Genomic DNA, 26,572 nt, shown 5'->3' with positions numbered 1-26,572 from the left:
GGATTATTAATCACGATTATAATATGCATTCTTTCTCGCTGTTCTAGTTTATGCTGATGACGAAAATTTTATTTTTTAATGTTTTATTTCCATTGCAAATCTCTTCCTTTTGCTACAGATCAGATGTTACTCCAGAGACGTCTACATGTAGCCTACCTTAATAATCAGACTACAGAGACTTGCTTGCTTCTTTGCACCCCTGTAGTTTGTGGTGTGTATTAAGTCTGGTGGGGTAAATGTTGTAAGCTACCCTATAATGTTTTTAGGTCGGCTAATAATTCATTTTCGATCTGAGTATATTAATGCTAAACGCTTTTCTCGTCCCAGAGACCACTCAAAGCGCTTTACAACACAAATCAGCATGCACACACAGTCACACTACACACACGCGCGCGCGCGCAGGCACTTTTGGTTCAGTATCTTGCCCAAGGACACGTAGGACACGCAGTCCTCAGGGGCGGGGACCGACCCGCCGACCCTCCGGTTAATGTCACATATTGTGGGATATGCATCAAACCATAGCACCGTGAGAGGAAGAGAGGCAGTGCAGAGTAACAGAGTAACGGCTCGGTATACGCCCATGTCAGCTGTCGAGGTCCCCCTCTCACCGGCTGCCAACGCACACCTTTGCTGCACCTCCTCCTCTGAGTCTATGCAGTGGAGCGCAGGCAGGACAGACACGGAGGCTGCGTGTGGACGCGTGCACTTCAGGGAAACACCCCGCACGCGAGCTGAAGGAGAAGTGTCTTGGCTCGGTTCAGAGTGCAGGAGATGCTGACGGTGTAGGCTGTGCTGTCCTGCGCTGTGTTGTTTGAGACATGCGCTATTCATCCCTCCTCCGTCAGGACACACTGTAGTTATTGTAAGTGGATCCAGTGAGCCACAGAGACTCTCCTCATCCTCTCTCCTCTGCTGCTGGGATTTGCCCTTGCCCGTGCCGTGATGCCTGCTCCTCCTCTCATCACACTCTTCTTGGGTAAGTTCATTGCATGTTCCCGGCTAGATTTTATGCTGAAGAAGACTATGAGGAGGTGTGTGCGCGCTCGTGTGTTTGCGTGTGCGCGCGTGGTGGTGGGGGACATGATGTTACCACTGAATACAGTAGGGTAACTCTCACTGTTTAGAAACATGTGTCAATACAGCAGTGTTGAGGAAACATGGAAAATACATTACCATGAGCAATAAGACGAGACCATGACTCAAACTGATAGAGTACATTATTATGACTCTCTTACACACACGTATATAGAATAAACATATGTATTGAAATATTCTACTCATGTCAGTGTTCGTGCTACACAAAGGTCATCAGTGAGCAGCACAGCATCTATACATCACTGTAGAGATAGTACAGTAGGTATGACTAGTGTTTTTTATTTCCGAAATGTGTATGAATTCCAAACAAATCTTGCTGTTATTCAAGCCATGAAAGCTAATAGTGTGGTAGATGTTGAATGTAATGATGAGTATTGTGACATTGTTGTTCTCACTGTAACAGCTGAAGGTATCTTTGTGCCTTCTGAGTGAATGGATGAAGCATTATGTTCAAGGACGTTCTTTTCTGCTTCACTTCTTCAAGTCAAAGGCTTGTAAAAAAAAAAAAAAAAAAAAACCTGCAGGAGAGTTAGTAGAGTTTAGTTTGATCTGCCTCAGAATTGTTTTAAGGCATCCCATCACTAATGTGATAGCCGCAGTGCTCCTGCAGTGTTCCTCATCATGCACACTAGTAACTGTCCTCTATCTGGAAACCCCAGAACCAAGACTCGTGTCCGTCATGTTACACTGATGCTCAGCCTAGAGCTGCACCACCAGCATCAGATCATCTTATCCTGGATCTGTTGCATGTTTGACTGAACTTCTACAAATAACTGAGCCATAATATTGTAGCACTGTTAGCTCTGAAGGACAAAATGCACTTTTAGTTCCAGTAAATCATTCTGGCTGTCAAAGACACCTTTTCTATATCAAGCAATTCACTCTTCTCGATCTTTTTTATCCGATGTCATTGTTATATGGGAAGCACAAAATCTCTCCTCCTCACCCGTCCTGCGTTTCTCTCTCCTCTGTCCCTTTAACTTTTCTTTTTCAGTCATGCTGTTCCAGGGCAAAAAAGAAAAAGAAAACCCTATGCATTTGAATCCTGAATTAGGCGCCATCCCATTTTGGGGAGATGGTGTGGTGGATTGGTGGGTTGTGGTGGCCAAATCTAAATGACAAAAATGTTCCTTAGGTCTTTGATGTCAGTTTGCATATGCATATTTTTAGTTTGGTGCAAAGGAAATAGAACATTATTAATATCCTGGGTGATATTGTTTCACTAATCTGCAGAGTTTCACATTCTTGTTTACTTTCTGGACAAAACACATCATGACTAGATCCACTGTGAAATGCACGTTAATATAAAAATAAACTGGCTTCTCCTTGGTTTCCAGTGTCTGTGTGTGTGTGTTAGTAAGCATGCATCAGATACATATTGGCACATCCAATCCTCGTGTTCAGCTGTCGCGGCAGCACTGGGCCATGACATCACAATCAGTCCAGTTGTCCGTGGGGTGATGGAGGCTTTCATTAGTTGCATTATGGGAGTGAGTTCGACAGGCCATGGCAAAAGCAGCATGTTCTTCCTCGTGGCACTGCCTCCTTCACTCTGCAGTTGAAAACTTGTCCTTGATTTTGCTACAAATGAAATGCAGATGAGTAAATCTGATGGGGCCACAATTAGAGTTTGGTTGTTGATGAAAACAGTTGCATTTTCTCTTAGAGTGTAGTCACTAAGCTCGACATATTCATGAGCTGCCAACATATTAGAGGGTGGTCTGCATTCTGTGCAGTGCTGACTTTGTTGTAATTCACCTCAGGACTGAAGTATAGCTCACACACGAAGGTTTCCAAGGCATGCTTTGCTGAAAGCAAATTCTAGTCCAACAACTACCTGGCCTTGAAAATGAAGGTAATACAGTACAGGTCAAGGCCAGTATCATACAGCGGAAAGAGTTTTTACTCAGTACATTTTGCATGCATCCTTCATAACTATTGTGAGATTAAAGGGGATGATGCATTAATGAGACTCTAGCATCCTTCGGCCGAGCACTTCTCTAAAATTTGTTTCCTTCAGCCTGCTCCTTTTCTCCTCACAATCTATTTCCATGTGACCCTTCTGATACCGTTTTTTTGTGTCCACTGTCCTACATATTAATATTCTGAAAGATCAGCTGGAGCCAGAGCCTCCTGTGTTACCTGACATTCACTGTATGTCAGGGGCCTTCACCCAGTTGATCACACAAACAATGAGTTAAGCTGTAACTCTCCCCTTGTCTCTATATATAGAGAGGATATCACCAGCGGCAGGCCAAAGGATCTGTCAAGTGTGGAGATGACAGGCGTCTCCAGTGCCAGAGGTTACGATCTGACATCTTGCAGCACTCTGGCCTCAGATCTCTGGCAGCAGCCCTCTCTCGTCTCCCCTTCGTTGCTCTCTCTTTCCTTCTTCTCTCGTCATTCAGCGTCCGCAGTGTTGTCTTATAGGTGACTTTGACAGTCAAGATTCTCAGATAGGTAGATAGCTTTAGGTTTGTTGTTTTTCTTTGGAATGAGAGGCTGGATTGTCCATGGACTTCACTCCTCGCGTCTATCTCTCTCTGATGCATATGTCATCTCTAATTTGTATCAGTCCAGGTTCACCTTGGGCCGGAGAGTATGCTAGCAGCGTAGCACTCAGGTGTCATTTTATTGTCATGTCAGCAACTGTCTGACATGACAATGATTTTGATTCAGAAGGCAGAGTAGCTGTGTTTAAATGGACCCTAATATTTAACTAAAAATCACAAATCAGAATAAAAATGCCTCATGTAAGCAGCTCAGTCAGAAGAAACCGAGTCCATCTGAATACATCTTAAATCAGATGGAGAACGGTGGTGTAAACCTTTGATAATCTGTTCTATTGGAAAATATCAGCACCTAATAACCATGTAAATGCTTCATCTGATCGTTTCTCTCTTTTTTGTTGGAGATCTTAAAAGATACAAAGACTTTCAGTGGTCAAAAAGCTTGAAACAAAGAGTTGTTCAAACAAGTGTTTGAAAATATAAACCAATCCACAGAACCACTGACCACATCACAACCACTGGAGGTTTGAAGGCCGCCTATCACAAGGCTAAAAGTCCAAATGGCAGAGGTGGTTCTGACCCAACCAGAGTGTGTAGGTTAAAGATCTTATTTTTAATCAGAATGATTTCAGTCCATCAATGTAATTAAAGCTAATGACACACATAAATAAAAGCTGAAAGGTTGTTTTACCCAAATTACAAAAAAACATTTTGTTGCTTCCCTCTTTTGGTATCCAGCCATGAAGGTAGTCTTTGTGTAATGTGTGCAGGTCTGAGATCTCCATCTCTGATGCCATTCTACCACAACAGGAGTGACTGGATAATTTTTTATTGGTCTGTTTGTTTTATCATTTCTTTAGCTTGGTTATCTCTTACTTTGTGACATTGTCACATGTCTGCACTTACCATACCTTACAATAACATATTATAACCGACAGTAAACTGGAACCATCCTTTAAAAGGTCCCATATTATGAAAAACTCACTTTTTCTGGGATGTGGGGTGTTATTTTGGGTCTATGGTGCTGCCACACGCATATAAACTTTGAAAAAAGCCTATATTGCCTATATTCTGTCCCAGCTACAGAAGAACAGAAGAGACAGTGGTTGCGTTTCATTTTTAACAACAACGTGCCAGCTACGGTTCGTGTAAGTTTGTTTGTGTGTGCTAACCACTTCACATCGGACTGCTTCAGTAACAAGGGTCAGTACAAAGCTGGCTTTGACTCGACACTGACCCTCGTAAAAGGATCAGTCCCAACCATACGGGACCCAGCAGCTGCACCCGAGCCACAGGTAAGTGTCGCCACATTTTGATAGTATTTACAGTTGCCTATGAGTATGGTGAAGTCAGCTTGAAATTGGCTAACTAGTTAGCTCCGCTTCGGTCCGCTATGCAATGGCGTTTGAAGCGAGTTTAATGTTAATAATATTACGAGGGAGCTTGGTTGTCACAGTGAAAAGTCTGGAAACGTGCAGACTGGAGAGAGAGACTATGCGAACAGTGTCCAAGAGTTCAGAGACTGTGTTGGAGACAAACACAGCTTTCTCTAGCTGTTTTTAGATGTTACCTGTTGCAGGTCAGTGGGGGGATGGGAGCCGGGTGGTTGTGTTGGGGAGTCCTGCTGCAGCCGCAGAGTCTGTATTTTTCTGAGCCTCTCCTTCTGGGTCTGATTCTGGATCATACTGGTACGGTTGAACGACAGCATCTCGGTGAGCCATAGTGATACATCCACCGTAAACATTAGCACAAGCTAGCGTAAGCAGCATCCTCTCCCTGAGAGGGGCGTGTAGCAGGACAGAGCTCATTAGCATTAAAGGTGCAGGCACAGAAACAGCCTGCTCTCAGTAGAGCTCACTTGAGCAACTTTTAGACAGCTGAAATTCAGGACCACAGATGGGTTTGGGGAAATACATTTCGAATACAGTGTTGTTGGACCTCTGACAACTGTGTAAAATTGACGAAAAACAGTATAATATGGGACCTTTAAAGAGCAAGAAAAGCTGTTGCTATGGGTTCCAGGTTTTCATTTGCACAAGAAACAGCCTATGTTGCAATGATGCTGCAACTAGCAGCATAGCAACAATCTATGTATCTTATCTTACATAGGTTAGGGGCGGTATATGTCCAGGGCAGACTGCATTAGACCAAATGTGTTTACATAAGATGGGTGTGAGTGTTGCAGTGTTTTCTTTCAGTACAAAATCTGAATATGTTGAAGACTCAGCATACTTGACACGCGACGCAAAGTGAATACAAAGTCTGTCAGTGATTCAGCTGCTGTTTCTTAATACTCAGACAGAATCCAGTGAACAAGTTCATCTCTAACACAACTGTGCATGATGCTGCTGACAGCAGAAAGCTGTTGAGCTCCTCAGTTTGGGTTTATTTTGGTACTATAGAAGTTCTCAGCTGATATACAATGTTGAGTCTTACTATATTATTATCTCAGGAGCTGTACCAAAATGACCTGTAGCCTAGTGATTCCTCTGACAGCAGATGCATGACATGATCCCGTGGAAGTCATTGGGGCTAGATAGTGTGTGTGTGTGTGTGTGTGTGTGTGTGTGTGTGTGTGTGTGTGTGTGCAGGCATTAATAAAGGGTGAGTTTTAATTAGCTGAGCGCAGCAGCAGGGGGGACCTTCCCCTTACTGAGCACCCCTTCAGCCAGCTGACAAAAATCACTGTGACAACGTTGTCTCTCTCCCTTCATCCCCTGCACATCTTCCCCCACTACTCACCATCTCTTTCCCTCTCTCCCTGCTCACACTGCTTCCATCCAAACAACCTAAACCATCTCTCATTCTTTCTTAAAGTATAACTAGAGACTTAGGTGAGCAGCTATTCAATCCATACACGGTAGTGGCTATTTATAAAACCAGCTGTGTTGCAGCAGAAGAGCCTCAGGCAGAGGCTAAAATTGGGGCCCTAAGCAGAATTTTATTTTGAGGCCCCCCCCTTTACAAAATGACTGTATCACTAAATGCCATTTAGGTTTACAACCTTTTATTAGTAGGAACAAATCAAATGAACAGCCTCTTTCAACAATGGAACAAGCCTTTTACAGATGCAGGCTGCTTCAGTAGACATGGTGCCTGATGGCCCTTGTGACATACTGGGTGCTGGCTCCGTGTCACCCTTAGTAACAAACTTCAGCATGGACCCTGTTATGACAAGAAATCCACCATACAAGCAAATTATTGAGATTTGTTTTGGTCTTAATGGTAAATTACACAATGAAATTAATGTAAATACTAGCCTCACAAAGATTAAAATGCAATTAATGCAAATACGACTACAGCTAATAATATTCATTATGATTTGATTTGATGATATTTCTATATTTAAATATTTTTATATACTTATTTTTACATTTAGTACTTAGGTTCTATATTCCTACACTGCTGTTTGCTGCTGCAACGCTTTACATTTCTCCATTGTGGGTCAAATAAAGGATTATCTTAATTTTTCTTATCTAATCTTATATGACTTATGAATTAAATTCACCAAAAGATGGCGACATTTTACCTCCATAAAAATAGCCCAAAACTTCTACTGATAGCATAGATTGATAGGCTATAAACCTGAGCCAACATAAGACCACCAACTGGTCAATTAACCGCTCCTTTTTCAACAGAGCTGAATGTAGATGCAGTCAACAAGACATTCAATAAATGATAATCAGGGCCGCTGGAAAATTTAATCTCCAGTCCACATCTAGACAGAATTATCCTCTCTTCTGTCTCATGATTAGCAGGCTAGCAGCTGAGGTGTTCATGCCACAACATACCCAACTTCAAGTGAAGCACGAGCCTCTTCTTGTTTTGACTTTGTCTTTCTTTTGCTTGCTCCCGATTCATATTGCCGTTTGGACGCCATCTCTCTAAGTGCGCCTCACGGCAGCGATGCGCATCCTTTGCGCATTTGCAGAGAATGCGTCCCCTTGCGCAAAATGGGGCCCCCCACGGATCGTGGGGCCCAGCGCGTGTTCTGCGTCATTCGTTTTATTGCACAGTGTATGCTTACTTACATGACAGATCCTAGGGGAGTTTCCACTAATTGCTCATTTAAATGAAGAGGTTTCAGTTTTATGTTTATCCAGTGTAAACAGATCTCAGAGGACACCGGATGAAAACAACAGGAAGAGAATATGATTTGATGTTTGTCTGATATTCAGTCAAGAAAATTCTTATTTAGGAAGTCAAACATCAGTTTGCAGTGCTTTGTTGACAGCAGTCTCAAAATGCTTTTAATATTTCAAAATCTATTTTCTTCTAAATGCCAGAATGAATCATGTTTGAGCAGCACTGTTAAAAGCTGAGTTTACACCAGACCATAATATAGTTAACCTACATCAGTCATACAAAGAGTTGCTTCAATTGTCCACACACAACACTTCTACTCTAATAGTTTTGTCTTGCTTCAACTTTTTGTTGCTTCAACTGAGAGGGGCGTGTAGCAGGACAGAGCTCATTAGCATTAAAGGTGCAGGCACAGAAACAGCCTGCTCTCAGTGGAGCTCACTTGAGCAACTTTTAGACAGCTGAAATTCAGGACCACGGATGGGTTTGGGGATATACATTTTGAATACAATGTTGTTGGACCTCTGACAGCTGTGTGAAATTGATAAAAAACAGTATAAAATGGGACCTTTAACAACCATTCACACCTGGGCTCACCTAGCCTTAGCAAACCACATGAAGGTTGTCTCCTTCTGTCTTGATGTCCATCTGGTCAAGCCCAAGCCACCATGATGAGCCACTCGCTCTCTGCTTCCACCTGCTGTATAACTCTGCTAAATGCTGTTGGAGTGCAGTGTTTCAGCCCGCAACAAGCTCCTCTCTCTTGTATTGAAGAGGAGTGAACTGCGCATGTAAACTTCTAACAAAGATTTTTGTAGGTCACAAATCACTAACTTTGGACAATGTAGAACAGTTTTAATCTAGATATTTATTGCAAATTGTATGTTTTACTCACTAATAATATATATAATATACAGTATTTGCACTTGCACTAGTATTTAAAATATATATATCAAACTAGTGTCTTAAAGTCTTCAGTGAAGGTCTCTGTGATTCTTCTTCATGTAAAGACAGCCACCACTGGATTTAGTGCTGTGCTAATGCAGCTTAGTTGACAGATAATATAACAGTAGTTGTAGTTGAAGTCGTTTGTGAGTGCTAGACATTCATGAAAGACAGCAATCATGCCAGTGGCTCCCATCTCAACTGTCTTGCTCATTAATGCTCATCTGGATCAATGTGGAGCCATCAGGAACATGTGAGGATTGAGTATGGTGTGTGTTCATGTTCAGTTTTGACAGTTGTGTTTCTTTAGATGAGATTCTGCATTCATGTCAGTGCCAATCTGGCTTTTAGTAAATGACAGGAAGTAATACTGCTGTAAATGTAAATTATTCTTGTTCTGTGTGGAGGCTTGACTGATGCAGAGTTTTTGAATCTGACACTCGAAATCAACAATATCTGATCAATCTGACAGCACTGCTGTAGGGCATGTCTGCTGTCTGAGAAGTTCTCTTCAAAGTAGTGTTCATACAAGTCCTGAAGAAACAGCAAGAAACCATAGCTCTGCATCATGAAATATACTGTGACATCTATGCAGAAGTTAATGTTGTTAAAAAAAATGCCAACATGAATCTATGTTGGATTAAATCCACTGTTAATGATGGATAGAACTGTTGAAACTGGGACTGAGTGTGTGTGACAGCTAATAAAAGCAACAATAACCCTCACTTAACTCTTTAAGGAATGGTGAGAGACACTGTGAGAAACAATTTCAGTGTAATGGCCGAACGCTTATATAACCAAATAAATTCTCTATTGAGGTGTTCACCTAAATTGGTTTGTGTTGTGTTTCAAATATAATTAATAGGCTTAGACTGCAGCAGCAATGAATGATTTGTGAGTGCTATGAAGGTAGGAGTGTGTCATTAACAAGCTCTGGCTGGAAAGTATCAGGAATGAAGCACATATTCTCTCTGGAGGAAAAGCAAATAGAGTGAAATGATCCCAGTGTGCTGAGGATATCAAATCACCCATTAAGTTGAGGTCAGGGAACTGATATGCTTATGAATCACTTCTGCTAAAGTGGGCTCCCACACTTCCTGATTCTCTCACTCTGCATTCCCTCTTTGTTTTCCTCTTTTTTGTTCATTTTGCTCACAGATGGCACCCAATATCCTCTGTGAATCATTAGACTGCAATAAAGCCCTCCCCAGACAGGATACATATCCATGATGATTTGTTGGTTTTATCTGAAACAGATCAAGATAAATCTCTATATCCCGAAAAATAGGTGAACATGTCAAAGATTAAGGACTGCCTCCTTTGAAGTTTAACCCTAACCCAGACAGGTCAACACAGACTGTCCCATTCCAAAGTCTCAGAGGATTGATACCAATAATTGCAGACTTTTCTTTTTCATTTTTTGTCTATACTGGGGAACACAACCTGTCCTGTGTAGCAATCAGTATCCCATATTCCATAATGTGCTGGCTAGTGCTTTAATATTGCATCAGGCAGCCTGTGTTAACTTCTGTTCATGGACATATTCACATAGTAATATACTTTTGGAAACAAAACCAAAAAAAACCCTCCATCCAGAGGAGCATTTTAGCACTGTTTCAGAAATGATCTACTGTATGTCCATACAACACAGAAAGTTTTTATGTAGTTTGCTTCTTTAGTAGAATTTTAACACCGGGGACTAACTGAACATTTCCTTGAAGATTTTGCTAAATGTTTTGTCTTAATGCAGGTGTTAATTCCCCTCATGTGAGCCAGTGTTTTTGTCACCAGCTCTCTCTCATGTCAATTCTTCAGCACTCTACCTTACAAAAACAACAACATAGTTCAGCTCAGTTCTGCTGTGATTACCTTGGATTTATCTATTGTCATATGTGGCTGGAGGAAAGACAACAAGGGAACATTGTCACCCGATAATCCAGGTTCAGGATTTGATATATCATATGTGTAGTTAAAATGAGATGTTTAAGATTAATGTGTCTGTGTGTGAGGGAATGTTCTTCCACATAGGGCTTATTGATGCAAGTCAGCTTGTTTGACTGAAGCAGATTCTTCAGACAAAATAAAAGGGGAAAGGGGTCTTTATTTGTGTTTTATGTGTCCTGATTTTCCCTCCACACCTGTCTTGCATATGTCTATTTAGCCCTTCCCTGTTCCCTGTTTTCCAGCTTATAAGCTCCTTCCCTGTTCTCAGTGTTTTCCAGTCTATAGCCCTTTTCCCACAGAGACTCCGCATTATCAGCAGCAAAGGCTCGCCATTTCTCTGCCTTTTTTTTTTCACACAGAACCAAGCAGCTCTGGCGTAAAGCCGTACCAGTGTGTCAATTCATACAGCACGCGGGTGCTGCAGATCCAAAAGAGGCGTGACGGTACACGTCATGACGTTGAAATCTGTGTGGTTATTTTTAATGTGTTTCCCCTGGTGTCCTCCTGTTAATCTAAACATGTACCCGCTGACTGTTTATAATCATATACATATAATGAAGTTACGTTTTTCTCTCTAAATTACATAATTACATAATCGCCATCACCCAGCAAACATTTTGACGTCTATCTGACGTCTAATCAACGTCGGTCAGGCAGGTCGATTCGACGTCTAGCAGAGGTGCTGAAATGAAAGTTTTTCTGACGTCGTTTTCATGACCGACGTCATTTCGACGGCTCTTAGACGGCATCAATTCACGTCGTTTCAACGTCGTTTTGACGGCATATCAACCTTTGTCATAATACACATGTAATGTATTGCATTTAAAAATATGTTTACCTAAATCGAGTTTCAACTAGTGCCTACATAACTGGCATTACCACATCCATACATTCTATTACAAGCACAGCTCTTGTGCTGTAGCCTGTAGTCTACATGTGCAATTCTCAATGCTCTAATCTGCAACTATTTCAATTAATTTATCAATTTCAGCAAAAAAATCCTTAAAATGCAAAGAGGTCAAAAAGTCCAATAGACAACACCAGCAAATTTCACATTTGCCAACTTAAAATATCACAGGAATGGTGAACCTGGTTAAAACTTTCATAGTAAATAAACTCAGCTGTGATAAAGTTAAAAATACTCAAATAATGTTCACCCATACTGTAAAATACAAGTAGTACATGGACAAATCTCAGGTAAAGAAAAAAAAGAAAGAAAAAAAAGACAGCATTCAGGACCAGATATATGTAACGAGTTATCTATATATTGAATAATTGAATAAAAAACGAACATGTTTATGGGAACAAATGTTTTATTGACTTTCTTTTTATTGCAGTCCTTTGGGGGTCTGCCCCTTGCCCCCGCTTCTTGGTGGGGCATGTTTAAGTTGGTTCTGAATCACACTCTCTATTTCTGCATCTGTGGCCTTTGGACTCCATCTCTTCACAGCAGCTGGAGAGAGGGCATAAGAAAAAAATAAACATTTTTACAGAGCGCCTATTCAGATGTTAAATGCACTTTATAGATGGCAAGAACAAATTGTTTTGGGAGTTGAAAGAGTAATGAAAGAACCACTTCTTAGAGCCACTCAGTAGCCTGAATCTGATGGTTCCTAATAAAGCCAGTAGGCATTAACAGTCTGTGCTATGGTAGCCCAGCTTAGCCCAGGATAGCCACATGCACATGAAGCCCATTCAGTAATTTCAATTATATCAATCTTAGTTTCTTACACTTGATGACATGGAACATCTTTGTGGCTTTAAAAGGCACAACACAGAGATGCAACACTAAGCATAACTTCTCTTTCATGCAGGTGCCTGGCTGTACACACAGGGAGCACAATAGCACATTAGAGGTTTTCTTTTAAAGGACAATTCCATTTCATTTCAAACGTGCTACAGTTTCGGAATACATTTACTCTAAAAGAATGAATTTGAAGATATTCCTCACTGTTGCTGCTGTTATGCATTAGCACCTCTGTCCAAGCATCATCACAACAGCATAAAACAGTGGCGGACGGCTCTGAGGCTGTATCCAAATATTCATATTCATTCAAGCCCCCCCATTCAAGTGTGTGTGTGTGTGTGTGTATCTCACCTGGTGTGCGTCTCACAATAAACCTGTGAAGTGAGGTAAATTGGACAAATAGTTATCAAAACAGGCCTATGCAAGGGACAGAGACACACAAATAGATTACTTTTATATGTAGAGAGATAGTGACATTGATTAACCTCTGAAGTCAATAAAAATGTAAAAATTTTAGTACGCCTAAAATAAAAAAAAACTGTAAGGATGAATAACTGCTTGTGGCTTCATCTGAGCATGTCAATGGCATTATGGGGCTGTAGCCACACTATCAGTGAACACTTGTTTCAAATTTGAAGAAGATGGCACAAAGTATGACCATTCTACACCTACGCTGTGATTGACAGATAACCAGCCACACTGTCAGTCACGTCTCTACAATAAGATGGCGCCCTCTGCCGTTGCGGTCGTGTAGCGACACCAGACAACTATCAGCATGTGTCAACGGTTAGACCCCGGTTATAAGACGATTTCTGGCCACATATCAATGTCCGTGGACCAGATAGTTTTCGGGAGCTGGTATGGACCGTATGGTCCGTCCCGTTTTTGGTGTATGTCAAGCGACACCTATAGGCCTGGCATATGAACTACAACGTTTTCGGTTGATCCGTCTAGATGCAAATATTCTTGAAACAATGCCGAGGAAGACGGAGAAAAAATAACGTTTTCGCCCGTCTGGACGGCCCCTTAAAGTGTTTTGGTTCTGTAACGATGCTAAACCGAGAGTTGCACAGATGTTCGGCTCGGTTTAGCATCGAGCACCTCACGTAGCCTGTGAGCTAACTCAGGGCTAGTTTCACACGGCAGCTAACTCGGCTGCTAGCCGCCGCTCGGTTACGAATAAAAGCAAAAAAAAACCAGCTATCTGTAACAATACACGATGCAGCAACAAAATCAAAACTCTAACATGCAACTGATAAACGTATAATGTCTTACCAAACACGGTTTCATTTTAAATTACAGTACTTTTAGTAACTCACCTTTCACAGGTGTCTGTGTCTCCTCCTCGTCAACTGACACTGCAAAGTTCTTCTTGCGCATGCGTAGGAAACCACTAGGTGCGCTGACTACGCGAGGAAAAATAGTTCCTAGATGGATGCTAGAATCACAAACATTTCAGCCCACATTGCCAATATGATACTACATTATTTTCTTAAATTCACGAACATATTTCCATTATTTCGAATAGTTTTTAACATTCGTGCGTTGATAGGTCGTTGAAACAACGTCTAAATGACGTTGGTCATTTCAGCCCCTCAGATAGACGTCACATCAACCTGCCTGCCCGACGTTAATCAGACGTCCCGACATGATTGGATATCTGCATCTCGACACAGCAGTAGATAGAGGAAATCATTCTTGACAGTGTTGTTTCAGTTAAATATGCTTTCTTTGAGATCGTATTCCCCCTAATGTTAACATGTCGAAAAAAAGTCGAATTAAAGTCACGTCGTGACGCGACGTCGATTGGACATCTACATCTAGACGCAGGTCGAGAAAGCGTTTTCTGGCAGTGTTTATTCAGTTAAACCGCTCTAAAATGCATATTTAATCAGGTCATATTTGCCATGATATTATTTTATGATGTTGAAAAACAGTCGAATTAAAGTCACGACGTGACGCGACGTTGACTGGACGTCTTCATCTAGACGCAGGTCGAGAAAATGTTTGCTGGGCAGTAAATAGCGGACCCTGTCTGACTGTCATTCGCGGGGAGGGATGCTGTTTTCTGGGTGATAGTTCACTGAAGTCTCAGTCAGGAGAGCTGACCATCGCAGTGATTTATTTTCAAAACAAGCTTCCAGAGACAGGCAGAAATGGGACAAAGAGTCAGTAGGACAGACAGGATGACAGAGGCTTTTCCACGTATAACTGCAGTATTTTTTTACCTCATATGACCCCTGATCCCCGCCTCCCGCTTTTCCATTTACACAGACGCCGTCTTGCCTCTGCTGTGTCTCTGATACTACTTCCAGAGGCGGATCAGAGCCGCAACAAAATTGTCCTCCCTCTCCACATCTGAAACTTTCACACAGAAGGCGATGCGGAGAATCAGCCCATGACTCCCGCACTGAAAGGGCAGTGTGAATGGGGCTTATAACTAAACACATGGTCCATTTACTGCCCTGGTGGCTGATATTTTCACCCTGCTCCACACATTGAATTAGGAAAGTTTTTCTGACAGAACACATTTCCTCTTAACACCCTAAAATGCAATCCTGGAGCTCCTCCATAGACAGTGAATAATAGAACTATTAGCAGCAACTCCTAAGACAGTGTTTTTGATTCAGAGCTGTAAGCCCTACATTTAAATACAACTACTTTGGATGCAATAGCTCAAACAACAAAAAAAAATGATTGGTTTTCTGACCAAACACATTTCCTCCTAACACCAACAGTTTTAAGATTTAAAGATATTTCAGTTCTCAAGAGAGAAACCTCCTGGGCCTCTCCCTTTGTCTGAAAATCTAATTGCAGTAAAAAAAATCTGTGCAAACACTGCAGTGAACATGCAATCATTCTCTCCAGTGTAAATAATAACATTAACGATGACTCCATTCCATCAAGTGTCCATCAAGTGCCCCTGCAATATCAAACTTATCGAACTTATTCATAGATACCTCATATAAAACGTGGTCAATGCTATAATCTAATAATATAGCATTGATCAAATAAAATACTCCAGTTTGATGTCCTCCTGCCAGTTTATACTGTATAAGTAAAGAAGTAAAAACATAGGTTCAACCGTAAACATAAATTAGAAACTTTAGTTTAGGGGATCAAACTAATCATTTTCAGCTATTAGAGTGAGAAACAACACATTAAACAAACAAAAGCTTTGTTTTAATTTTTTCAGTGCATGTAACTGCTGTATAAAACTCAGGCGACAGACAGGAAGTAAGCAACTACAAGCTCATCATTATACTACCTGCCATTTCAAAAGCTGTAGAAGAAGTTGTTGCTGAACAATTGGTAGTTCATCTAAATAATAGTAATAATGATAATAAATTTCACTCCATTCACTCCATCCAATGCCATTTGGGTTTAGATCAATGTTTCTCAACGGGGTGGACAAGATGAAATGAGACAGTGTACCATTTCATAGAAAAAACAACTCTTTACTTAAGTTTTCTTGTCAGCTTTCTGCAGCGCAGCCTCATGCTGCCTTCATGGGAACGGGACGTCAGAGTCTGATCTATAAAATTTGACAAACATGGCCTTTACCGTGCCAACTCTGCCTTGGTATTCAGTGTTGAGAGTTTCTTCCTCTTGAAAGCATTAATTTTCCTGGTGATATGCTGAACGCTGTGTTATCGCTGTGGTTACAAATTAACAAATGAAATGTTCCTCTGTGGGATTCCTGGAAAGCAAACTTAACGTCTAGCATCCAGAAACACACTATAATGCTCTTCAATTTAAGTGCCTTTATTTTGTATGACAGCATTTAATAAGAATGCTTCTTGTTTGGCATTTATGATTGGCTACTGTTTGTGACATTTAAGTATGTATGGATGTCAACTATTGCTCTTGCTTAAAGTGTAACTCTCGCCAAAATGCAACCTTTTTTTGTGAATGTACCTGAGTCAAACCTTCGTGTAAATTTTTCAATTGCGTGCTAGGGGCAGCTGTATGGTAGCATCAAAATCGCTATTTTTAAAACACTAAGAAGACTCGACACAACATGAAACTTTAGCAGTAGCAGTAGCCATCCTGCCAGTTGAGATGCGTCGATCCCCGAGTGCAGCGTAACATGGAGGAGAAAGCTCCATGTTAGCAAGCGGCTGCTAACATGAGTTGCTACCATACAGCTGCCCCTAGAACGCAATTGAAAATGATTTTGACCCGAAAACTAAATTATGGTAAATCTTAAAAGTGGCTTTTTCGTCTTAATTATGCTTTTACACGAAGGTTTGACTCAGGTACATTCACAAAAAAAAAGCCTAGGTTGCACTTTGGTGAGAGTTACACTTGATTATATATTAATATTCACATAGCTTTTTTGCTCCATGGGAAAGTAATTATAATAATATTCCAACTATCCAGTTAAATCAAATCTGTTATTTGGCATTCAGTGACATGCTTTTTAGTGCTTACTGATTTAACACAGATTAAAAACAATATTATACAAATTACGTTTAGAATAAGAAAATAACCACTGCTGCCTGGTGATTAGTCCAGTCCTCACAATTTACTCTACTACACAGCTCTGGCTATACCATGTTAGCACAAGTCTATAAGTCCTAGTCCTGACTTGTAAGTAAACCTTGACTGAGCGACCAGATTGTCTTGTTTCAAAATAATCAGCACCCATGAGTGCCATCTTAATTATATATTGGTTGGTCTGTGTGGTTGAGGTTGCTGCTTGAAAACGTTTTGTGCGCGTCTATGTAAACATTAGGGGTGGAGCCGAACCCGAATACGGTATTTGGAAAGGCAGAAATAACGTGTTTTTTACAAATACTTATTTTGAACAAATACTTTAAAAAATATTTGTATTCGGGAACAAGAAAAACATCACATCAAAAAGCTACGTTTCCTCATGAGACCGCAGTACATGCCCGGATGAGTGAGTGAGTGACGTTCAGGAGTCGGGGGCGGGAGCGTCAAAACACCGCTGTTCCGACCCCCCGCCCCCGCAGCTGTCCATGGTGCTGCTGAACCAGGTGACGTTGTTTACACTCTGCGTTGTGGCTTGTCTGTGAAACGCGCACTGCTCAGGGACTGGGCAGATCTGTCCCACTTGCTTTGTCCCTCACTCCGTTGGGAGATCTTCCACAGAGTAAAAGAAATACACATTGTTTCTCTCCCCCGCTCCGCTCGAGCGCGGCTGAACGCGGCTTGAGCCCACTTCACGGGCGCGAGGCTGCTGCAGCCGGCGACCCTGCTGACAGCAGACTGAGGGAGAAAAAACATTCTTTGCTCGGTGCTTTGGTTGGGTTTTAGGCAATGAAGAAGCATAATGACCGTTAGCTATAGGCTACTTTGTCATATTATTCACAGATCAAGTTTAGTTCTTGGAGCTCTGTGCATTAGAAAGAACAGTTCTTTTAAGTATTATTTGTTTTTATTCTGTCTGTTCAACGTCCTCCAACAAGGACGGGTGGTGGTGGGGTTCATAATGTTCACAATGATATTTTATTAGTTGTTGGTTTAACCATGGATGAGGTAATGCTGTTATGTTATTTTCTTTTCAATGACATTCCTTGTTACATGTTCATTGCTGGATTTATGGAAAAACATCAACCAATATTGCATATCCATAATTATTATAATGGATAATTAAAGAATACTTACACTATAACGAAAATTAGAAGTGTAACTCAAAAAAATATACATTTTTACGCCTATTTTGAATTTTACTCTAATACAAATACAAATACACAAACTTTTCCCCCCTCAACAAATACAAATACAGATACAAATATCGGCTGCTCTGCACAACCCTAGTAAACATGTACACGTGCAATGTGTTTATCTTTCTGAGCCAGGGTTCATTTGATAATTAACGTGACTTGTATTTCAGCCTCAAGAGTCAGGGTCAGAGTCACAGAACAGTGCTGGACGTGGCTGGTAAATAAAACACAGACAGATAGATATAGGCTATGTATGTGTATGTATATGCCCAGCTAGGCTAACAAAACAGACAGACAGACTGGAGAGAGATTGACTACAAGCTAGCACATCAACTTAACATTACTGTTATTAGAGAGCACAGGTTTACCTGACAGCTCTAAGTCTTTCTTATTATGCTTTTTTCTTTCCATGACCAAAAGATATAGCTAGTTCCAGCTCACTGAAGTTGTAAACACTGGTATCACTTTGATACGAGGGGGATGCGGCTTAATTTGCGGGCCTCGACCGGAGTATATGTGTGTGTGTGTTTGTTTGTGTGTGTGTGTGTGTGTGTGTGTGTGCACGCGCGCGCATGTGTTTGTGTGAGTGAGTGAATAAGTGTTAGAGAGGGCAAGCAAGAGCGCGTGTGTGTGTGTGCGCGTACAGAAGGGGGTGGAGCAGTGACAGATGCTTCAGGTAGGATGCAACGTCAGGAAATCTTCAGCGCTTTTATGAGAGGTGAAAAAACAATCAATTGATGAATTAATTAGGAGGAAAATCAATCACATACCTATCTTATACCTGAAAGCTGTAAATTCTGATTACCTTGACCCCCATCTCTGTCATAAGGAAAACACAGAAGAAATTATTTAATTCAAGATATTTATCAAACTACTATGGGACCAAGGACCATTAAACATATATAGCCTACATATGTACATATACAACTAGAATGGAGCGCGTGTGTGATAAGGCATGACTAAATGGTAAATTTTGTTTTGCTGACAAAATTTATTAATGATAAGGCATGACTAAATGGTACATTTTGTTTTGCTGACAAAATGTGTTAATGAATGTTATCAAAAACAAGTCAAAAAATGCAAAAAGGGGAATAATGAACTATCATTTTAGAATTAGCTCTGCATCAACTCTCAGACAGAATGCATGAAAGAGTTGAAAGTGTTCCTCAGCCGCCAGGGTGATAGCCAGATACAGATAACCGCTGTACAGTACGTTTAGTGAAGCAGCTGGTCCAGCTTTTCCAGGGTGATGAATCCAGGGTCAGTCACTGTGTCAAGGCTTGTGGTAATTCTTTAGAACCAAAAGCAGACTCAAAAGCAGAATCAAAGTTCAATGAGGTTTATTGCAGCACTGGTTACTGGCAGAGGGCAGACTAACGGACTGGAGGAGTCAGGGTTGAGCAAAGACCCATGGAATGTAGAGTGGAATTTGCTACGAGCACAGGAGTACACAATGGTGCGGGTATTTCTGGAAATGGTGGGCCACCAAAAAGCCTCAGCTGGACATGAAGTTACGTTGCAACGTTGCTCCATTAGGCTAACATTTCTTATGTAGGAGGTAGGGGTGTGCAGAGCAGCCGATATTTGTATCTGTTTTTGTATTTGTTGAGGGGGGAAAAGTATTTGCATTTGTATTTGTATTCGAGTAAAATTCAAAATAGGCGTAAAAATATATATTTTTTTGAGTTACACTTTTATTTTTCGTTATAGTGTAAGTATTCTTTAATTATCCATTATAATTATTATGGATATGCAATATTGGTTGATGTTTTTCCATAAATCCAGCAATGAACATGTAACAAGGAATGTCATTGAAAAGAAAATAACATAACAGCCATTGCCTCATCCATGGTTAAACCAACAACTAATAAAATATCATTGTGAACATTATGAACCCCACCACCACACGTCCTTGTTGGAGGACGTTGAACAGACAGAATAAAAACAAATAATACTTAAAAGAACTGTTCTTTCTAATGCACAGAATTCCAAGAACTAAACTTGATCTGTAAATAATATGACATAGTAGCCTATAGCTAACAGTCATTATGCTTCTGGCCTCTACCTGGTCTTTTTACTAAACTTAACCAACTCCTTTCTTCATTGCCTAAAACCCAACCAAAGCACCGAGCAAAGAATTTTTTTTCTTCCCCGGTCTGCTGTCAGCAGGGTCGCCGGCTGCAGCAGCCTCGCACCCGTGAAGTGGGCTTAAGCCGCGTCCAGCCGCGCTCGAGCGGAGCGGGGGAGAGAAACAATGTGTATTTCTTTTACTCTGTGGAAGATCTCCCAACGGAGTGAGGGACAAAGCAAGTGGGACAGGCGCGCGTTTCACAGACAAGCCACAACGGAACAGCGGAAACCCCCCTGCCCCCACCCCCGACTCCTGAACGTCACTCACTCATCCGGGCAGGTACTGCAGTCTCATGAGGAAACGTAGCTTTTTGATATGATGTTTTTCTTGTTCCCGAATACAAATATTTTTAAAAGTATTTGTTCGAAATAAGTATTCGTAAAAAACACGTTATTTGTGCCTTCCGAATACCGTATTCGGGTTCGGCTCCACCCCTAGTGTATATATATATAGTTTTTATGCCTTTTTTTCCCCTTCAAAGGTCTCTGCACGGGCCTGTTGCAGGCCCTCTAGTGGCAGCTCATCTGCTGGTAAGTGACATTACCAGCAGATGGCTTTGCAGAAATGACGTCACTTAAAACAGGATTTAAATGGACGTAATACCTTTAGACAATTACTTTCACCAAATTTGAATTGTACTATCATAGAAACATCATACAACTTCAGAAACCCTGTATAAACCCCAAAAAGGTTTTGTCATTTTGATGCTGACATTTTTATGAACCTTTATTTATACAGGTAAATCTCATAATATACTATCAGTATGACAGTATGTCAGCTGACCACTATGCCACTTGACATAGAGTAAGATGTCCATTTGACATTGAAAGTGATTTAATAACCATTTACAAGTGGATATGTAGGCCTATGTTTATGTCAGGTGTCATGTAATGTGTATGCAGCTGTTAGAGTATGAATGCTTATGTATACCTTCTTCAAATGAAGTGTTACTGAAAGTTGTTTTGTTGGTTTGTGGTTGTTTTCATGACGTAGTGATTTGTTGGAAATCTGTGAAGTGAAGAGGTACATCTAGGGAAGCAATAGCCATTCTGTTGTTTCAAATCCAGTGTATATAACATTCTTAGATTCTCAAAACACAAAATGTAGAACTCTGGACTGAAAATGAACATATATATTACATTATCTGTCAAGTATTACATTATCAGTTTTGAAAAAAAAAAACTCCTGAAAATGTAATAAATTCCCAATAATTTAATAAGGTATTACATTATCGGTAAAAATGTTATTACAATATCAGTCAGATTATTTTATTACATTATTGGTGAGGTTATTACATTATTGGGTTTTATTACATTTTCAATCGAGTTAAGTGCAAATTTTATTACATTACAGGCGTTATTACATTTTCAGGAAATTATTACATTATAGGGTGCTACACTTTCTGATTAAATGGGGAATTTAAATGATGAAAAAGTAGCCATGTGCCGTACACACATGCATCAAGAATCGCTTTGCATTTGAATCGTTGACAGCTGAATTGTAATCGAATCAAATTGTGATGCCAGTGAAGATTCACACCTCTAGCCACCGCACAGACTGGGGGAAGAATGGTCTGGGGCTGGGTCTCCTCAGTCTCAGGAGCAGAAAAGCAGAAGAGAGCATCAATCCTCACGTTCCTTGAGCCAGGATATTAATTCTCCCGAGGAAAAGAGACCAACGGAATTGGTGGCTGTTTTTGTGATCTGTCCAGACGTTGAGTGGGTTCACTGCCCCCTCCAGCAGTGTCTTTATTCCCGTATTGCCAGGCCCATTGCCAGCAGCTCCCGGTTTCCTACATTTTAGTTGCCAACAGCAGGAGAGAGCTGGCAGGAGAAAAAGGCGCAGGGGTGCAGCTTTTGATCCAAGGGGGATCTCTAGAAGAGTACCGCACCAACTCAACAGTTGGAGGCGTCGGCCTACACAATAAATTGAAGAGAGAGATGCGAATGGGTGAGTACGGAGGCTGAGGAGAACAACTGTTATATTATATTATATATATAATATACATTATTGTAATTATAGATTATAATTACAATAATCCAGCCTTGAGATAAGAAAAGCATGGACAAATTTCTCTGCATCTTTTTGAGACAGGATACTCCTGATTTTTACAATGTTCCGCACGTGGAAGGAGGCGGTCCTTGACATTTGTTTTATGTGAGAGTTAAAGGACAAATCCTGATTAAAGATAACACCCAGATTCCTTAGGCTGGTTTCAGATCAAATCCAGTGGTGTGGCAAAAATGCCGGTCTCGTCATTCATTTTGACGAGGGTAGTCCAGGAGTTCCGCAAAAAATCACAGCTGGCTGCGGCAGGGAAAGTTGAAGCTTACTTAACTTTTGGAGAAATGCAGCCTGACGTCACAATCTGGTGGCCAATCACATAAGCTAGTGATCATACTATGACTGAAGCCACAGTGAAGTGTTATGTAGTGTCATGTGTATTTGTGTAGTTTGGCTTTGTACACCAGTTTAAAACACATCTGTGGATGTCCGATATCACTGTAGGACCGTCATGTTTAACCTACTGCGGCAGATGCATGACTGGAGATCATAAGCAGAGTAGAACAGGTCAGTAGCAGGGCACATTATTAGCATGGATAAATACAACAGAGTGAACACACCAGACATTTCTCTGCGTAGCATTAGGTTTCACTCTCACTTTGGTTCGGTCTTATGCCCCAGTTTAAAACACAGTAATGATCTACCTCTTCCTGGTTGTTTACTGTTATTTTTAATCCGTCGATGAGGACAAACAGTCACTAGCAGGACCAGCATTCCAGTAGCACAACGACATAGCAGCTACGTCTTTTGGCAAACTGATCAGCGGGGGTTCCCAACATGTCACACACACGGACCATGGAGTGACCCTCCCATACCGCCGCACGAACGGATTTCGTCTGAATGTACCATTTCTGTGGTGCTGGAGGCTAGAGTAAAGCTATCCAGAGTAGCTATATCATTAGATACTAGCTGTGTCCCAATTCAGGGGCTGCATCCTTCGAAGGATGCGGCCTTTGCGGCCTCCAAAGGCGAGTCCTTTGGAGGTACCTTTGAAAGCCGCATCAACCGTTGTTAAATGGGACGGTCAAGCGGTCTAACGGTCGGAGTATTTCCTGGTTGCATCACCAGATGTTCCCGCCCTTACCCTTACGTCACAATTTCTGCTGCCCAGGCCCGTGAAAGTGAAAATACGTGTAGAGAGTTTGACCAAAACTCTTCGTTTTCGGGACTGAGCAGCGGCTTGCAAAGAATCTTGGGGTATGGCAGGCCGCAAAGGATAGTGGCAGTGCCTCCTCCAAAAAGGGGGGAAAAGAAAGCTGCATTTGTGGGGTGCATTTAAAGGAGCCTTCGAATTGGGACAGCCTTTGCGTGGTGTTGTGGTGTAATTGGCTTTCAAATGCATCCTTTGAAGGATGCAGGCCCTGAATTGTAATTTGACTTAATGGATAAGATTATTTGTGTATCATCTGCATAACAATGAAAACTGATGGAGTGTTTTCTAATGACATTCCCTAAATGTTGATGAAGGTTCTCAGTCATCCAGGTCATGGTAATTCTAAGTGCTGTATCGAAGCCAACTGGATGTGTTTCAGCTTCTTGAAGACGTTTCACCTCTCATCCAAGAGGCTTCTTCAGTACTAACTAATTGAAGGGGAGTTGCAGGCTTTTAAACTCGGTGTGGGAGTGTCCTTCCAGAGTTGTTAAGGACAGGTGTGAGCTCTGAGTTTCAGAGTCATTGGGGAGTCATTAGTTGGTCACCTGACTTAATCATTTTCTGCATGTCCAAAACAATAAAATGCAGAAGGTGTTATATGACATGGAAATCTTAAAATTCATAGTTCTGACAGGCAGAATAGCCTTAAAAGTGCTGTGCTATTTTACACCACCATGAGATCATGTTATTTCTCAATGTTAGACAGCTGAATTGTCCTAATCTTTTATGCTGAAAAGATTTAAATCAGAAATACCATGTCAGTATATTGCTGCACCTTGTACTAAGCTACAGGTTTGCAAAATGTTTTTTTCTCAAAATTACTGACAACAAACAGATTGGAAAAAGATTAACCTTTTTTTTTAAACACTGTAGGATTGCAACCTTACCATGGCGGAGGGTTTGTGTGTCCCTGTGATCCTGGGAGCTATGTGTCTAGGGCCTATAGCTCCTGGTAGGGTCTCCCAAGGCAAATTGGTCTCAGGGGAGGGACCGGACTATTAGTGATTCAATGAGAGACCCTTTGAGCCAAACCAGGGTGGGGAACTCCCCTGCGAGCGGCTGGTGGCCGAGCTCAGCCCGAAATGGCAATGTAGGGTTGCCTCCCTGTGGGCTCACCACCCACAGGGGAGACAGATGAGGTCGGGTGCATTGTGTGTTGGGTGGCAGGGGATAGGGGGGACCTTGGTGTCCTGACCCCTGGCTTTGCAGACTGGCTTTTGGTAGGAACCAAAGCTGGTGCGGGAAGAAGAACGGTACCAACTAGATATAATTAGATTTTCTGCCGTGAGCACTGCCATTTTGGACTTCTCCTCAATGTGATCACAGGTCACTTGGGGGGAGGTGTTGTCTGTTGTTTGTGCTTACGCACCAAACAGCAGCTCAGATTTGTGGCCTTCTTGGAGTCCTTGAACTACAAACAAAAGGGCCATCCTCATACAGAGGTATAGGTGCTCATTGGTAAGGCTGGAACATTTTCTTTGTTCGCAGTGGAGAAAACTGCCTTATATTTCTGTGCCCTGCTTGTCCAAATGCAAATATTTGATTTGCTGAGTAGCATCACTTGAGACTATTTACAACACATGCAATTGGTCTGTGAGTCCGACCCTGGACTGCAGGCTGCCTATTAGCACAAATACCCATGGAGACCCTGGATTCCCTAAATACGGTAATTGTTTTAGATGGAAGACTCTTAGCCACTGTTACTCACCGCACTATTCCGTCGACTCTAGGACTTTCTGCTGATCATCTTGAGTGAGTGCAGCTTTTGTAATTCCCTCTCCAACTTCCACAGTTGTACTCAGGTCTTCACTGGCTTAAGCTGCACAATCCCCACATTGATTGGAACACATCTACCATTTCTAGTTGGAGCATTTTCTGACACTCGCACTACCGCCATTCTGCCATCCCTGCCTGCAAGTCACCTGTCATCACCCCCTCAGCTCTACCAGATTCATCTTCTGTGCCACTTGAGTATCGTGACCTGGCTAAGGTTTTCAACAAGGAGCTAGCTCTGTCTCTATCCCCTCATTGATACTATGACTGCACTATTGACCTCCTTCCTGGTGCTTCTCTCCCCATCAGTCGTCTCTACAATCTGTCCCACCCTGAGAGGGAGGCCATGGAGTATATCGGTGACTCTCTGGCTACTGGAATTATCCGTCCATCCTCCTCACCCCTCGGGGTTGGTTTCTTTTTTGTGTATAGAAAGGACAAGACTCTACGACCTAAACGACATAACCATTAAGAACAACTATCCTCTCCCTCTATTCGACCCCTCCCTCGAGTCCCTGTGCCATGCCCAGATCTTCTCTAAATTGGACCTTCGCCACGCCTATCACCACATCTACATCCATGAAGGAGACGAATTGAAGACTGCATTCAACACGCCCCTCATTTCGAATACCTAATCATGCCATTCGGAGTCACCAACGCGCCAGCTGCTCAACCAGTTTTTTTGTCTACTTGGACAACATCTTGAACCTTCTCCCACTCCATACAAGAACACACTCAACATGTACATTTGGTCCTCCAGTGACTGCCAGAGAAAAAGCTGTTTGTCAAGTCTGAGAAGTGCAAGTTCCTTGCCCCTGCTGTCAGCTTCTTAGGCAACATCATAGCTCTAGGACAACTTAGACCGGACCCTTCTAAGATTGAAGCAGTGGTGGCATGGCCAGCTCCAACCTCCCATAAGCAGCTGCAACGCTTCCTGGGTTTTTCCAATTTTTACAGCAGGTTTATCCACAACTTCAGCAAAGCGGCAACCCCTCTAACCAGCCTAACCTCCACCAGTTCCCTGTAGTTGGACCCCAGAAGCTGAGACAGTATTTCACAGTGCCCCTGTGCTTATGCATCCCGACCCCTCTCGTCAGTTTGTGGTGGAGGTAGATGCCTCTGACCCAGGCGTAGGAGCTGTTCTCTCTCAGCGCAACCCTGTGTCCCAGAGACTTCATCCCTGCGCTTTCTTCTCCCGACATCCCTTCCCTGCTGAGCTGAATTATGAACGGAAATCATAATTGGGAGCTGCTGGCTGTGGTTCTGGCTCTACAGGAGTGGAGGCATTGGCTCAAAGGCCGAGTCTACCTTCATGGTTTGGACTGAAAACAAGAAGCTTGCATATCTGCGCTCTGCTTAACGGCTAAACTCTAGACAAGCTTGCTGGTCCCTCTTCCTCAGCTGCTTTAACTTCACCCTGTCCTACCGTCCTGG

The 26,572-nt window shown here is 41.9% G+C and overlaps 1 protein-coding gene across 1 annotated transcript in view; it reads left to right on the top strand.

The window, feature by feature from the left end:
- The first annotated feature begins 541 nt into the window (after nt 1–541).
- The window catches only part of LOC311269797 (CXADR-like membrane protein), a 215,288-nt gene continuing 189,257 nt past the window's right edge, over nt 542–26,572 (top strand). Inside the window, exon 1 of the mRNA XM_084374213.1 lies at nt 542–976. Coding sequence (XP_084230339.1) covers nt 943–976 — 34 coding nt within the window. The 5' untranslated portion in view covers nt 542–942. The remainder of the gene's footprint in view (nt 977–26,572) is intronic.

The sequence above is a fragment of the Pagrus pagrus genome (assembly GCF_965226575.1).
Source record: "Pagrus pagrus genome assembly, chromosome: 14".
NCBI lineage: Eukaryota > Metazoa > Chordata > Actinopteri > Spariformes > Sparidae > Pagrus > Pagrus pagrus.
Note: the sequence above shows the minus strand (reverse complement) of the source record. Positions and strands in the feature narration are given on the sequence as shown.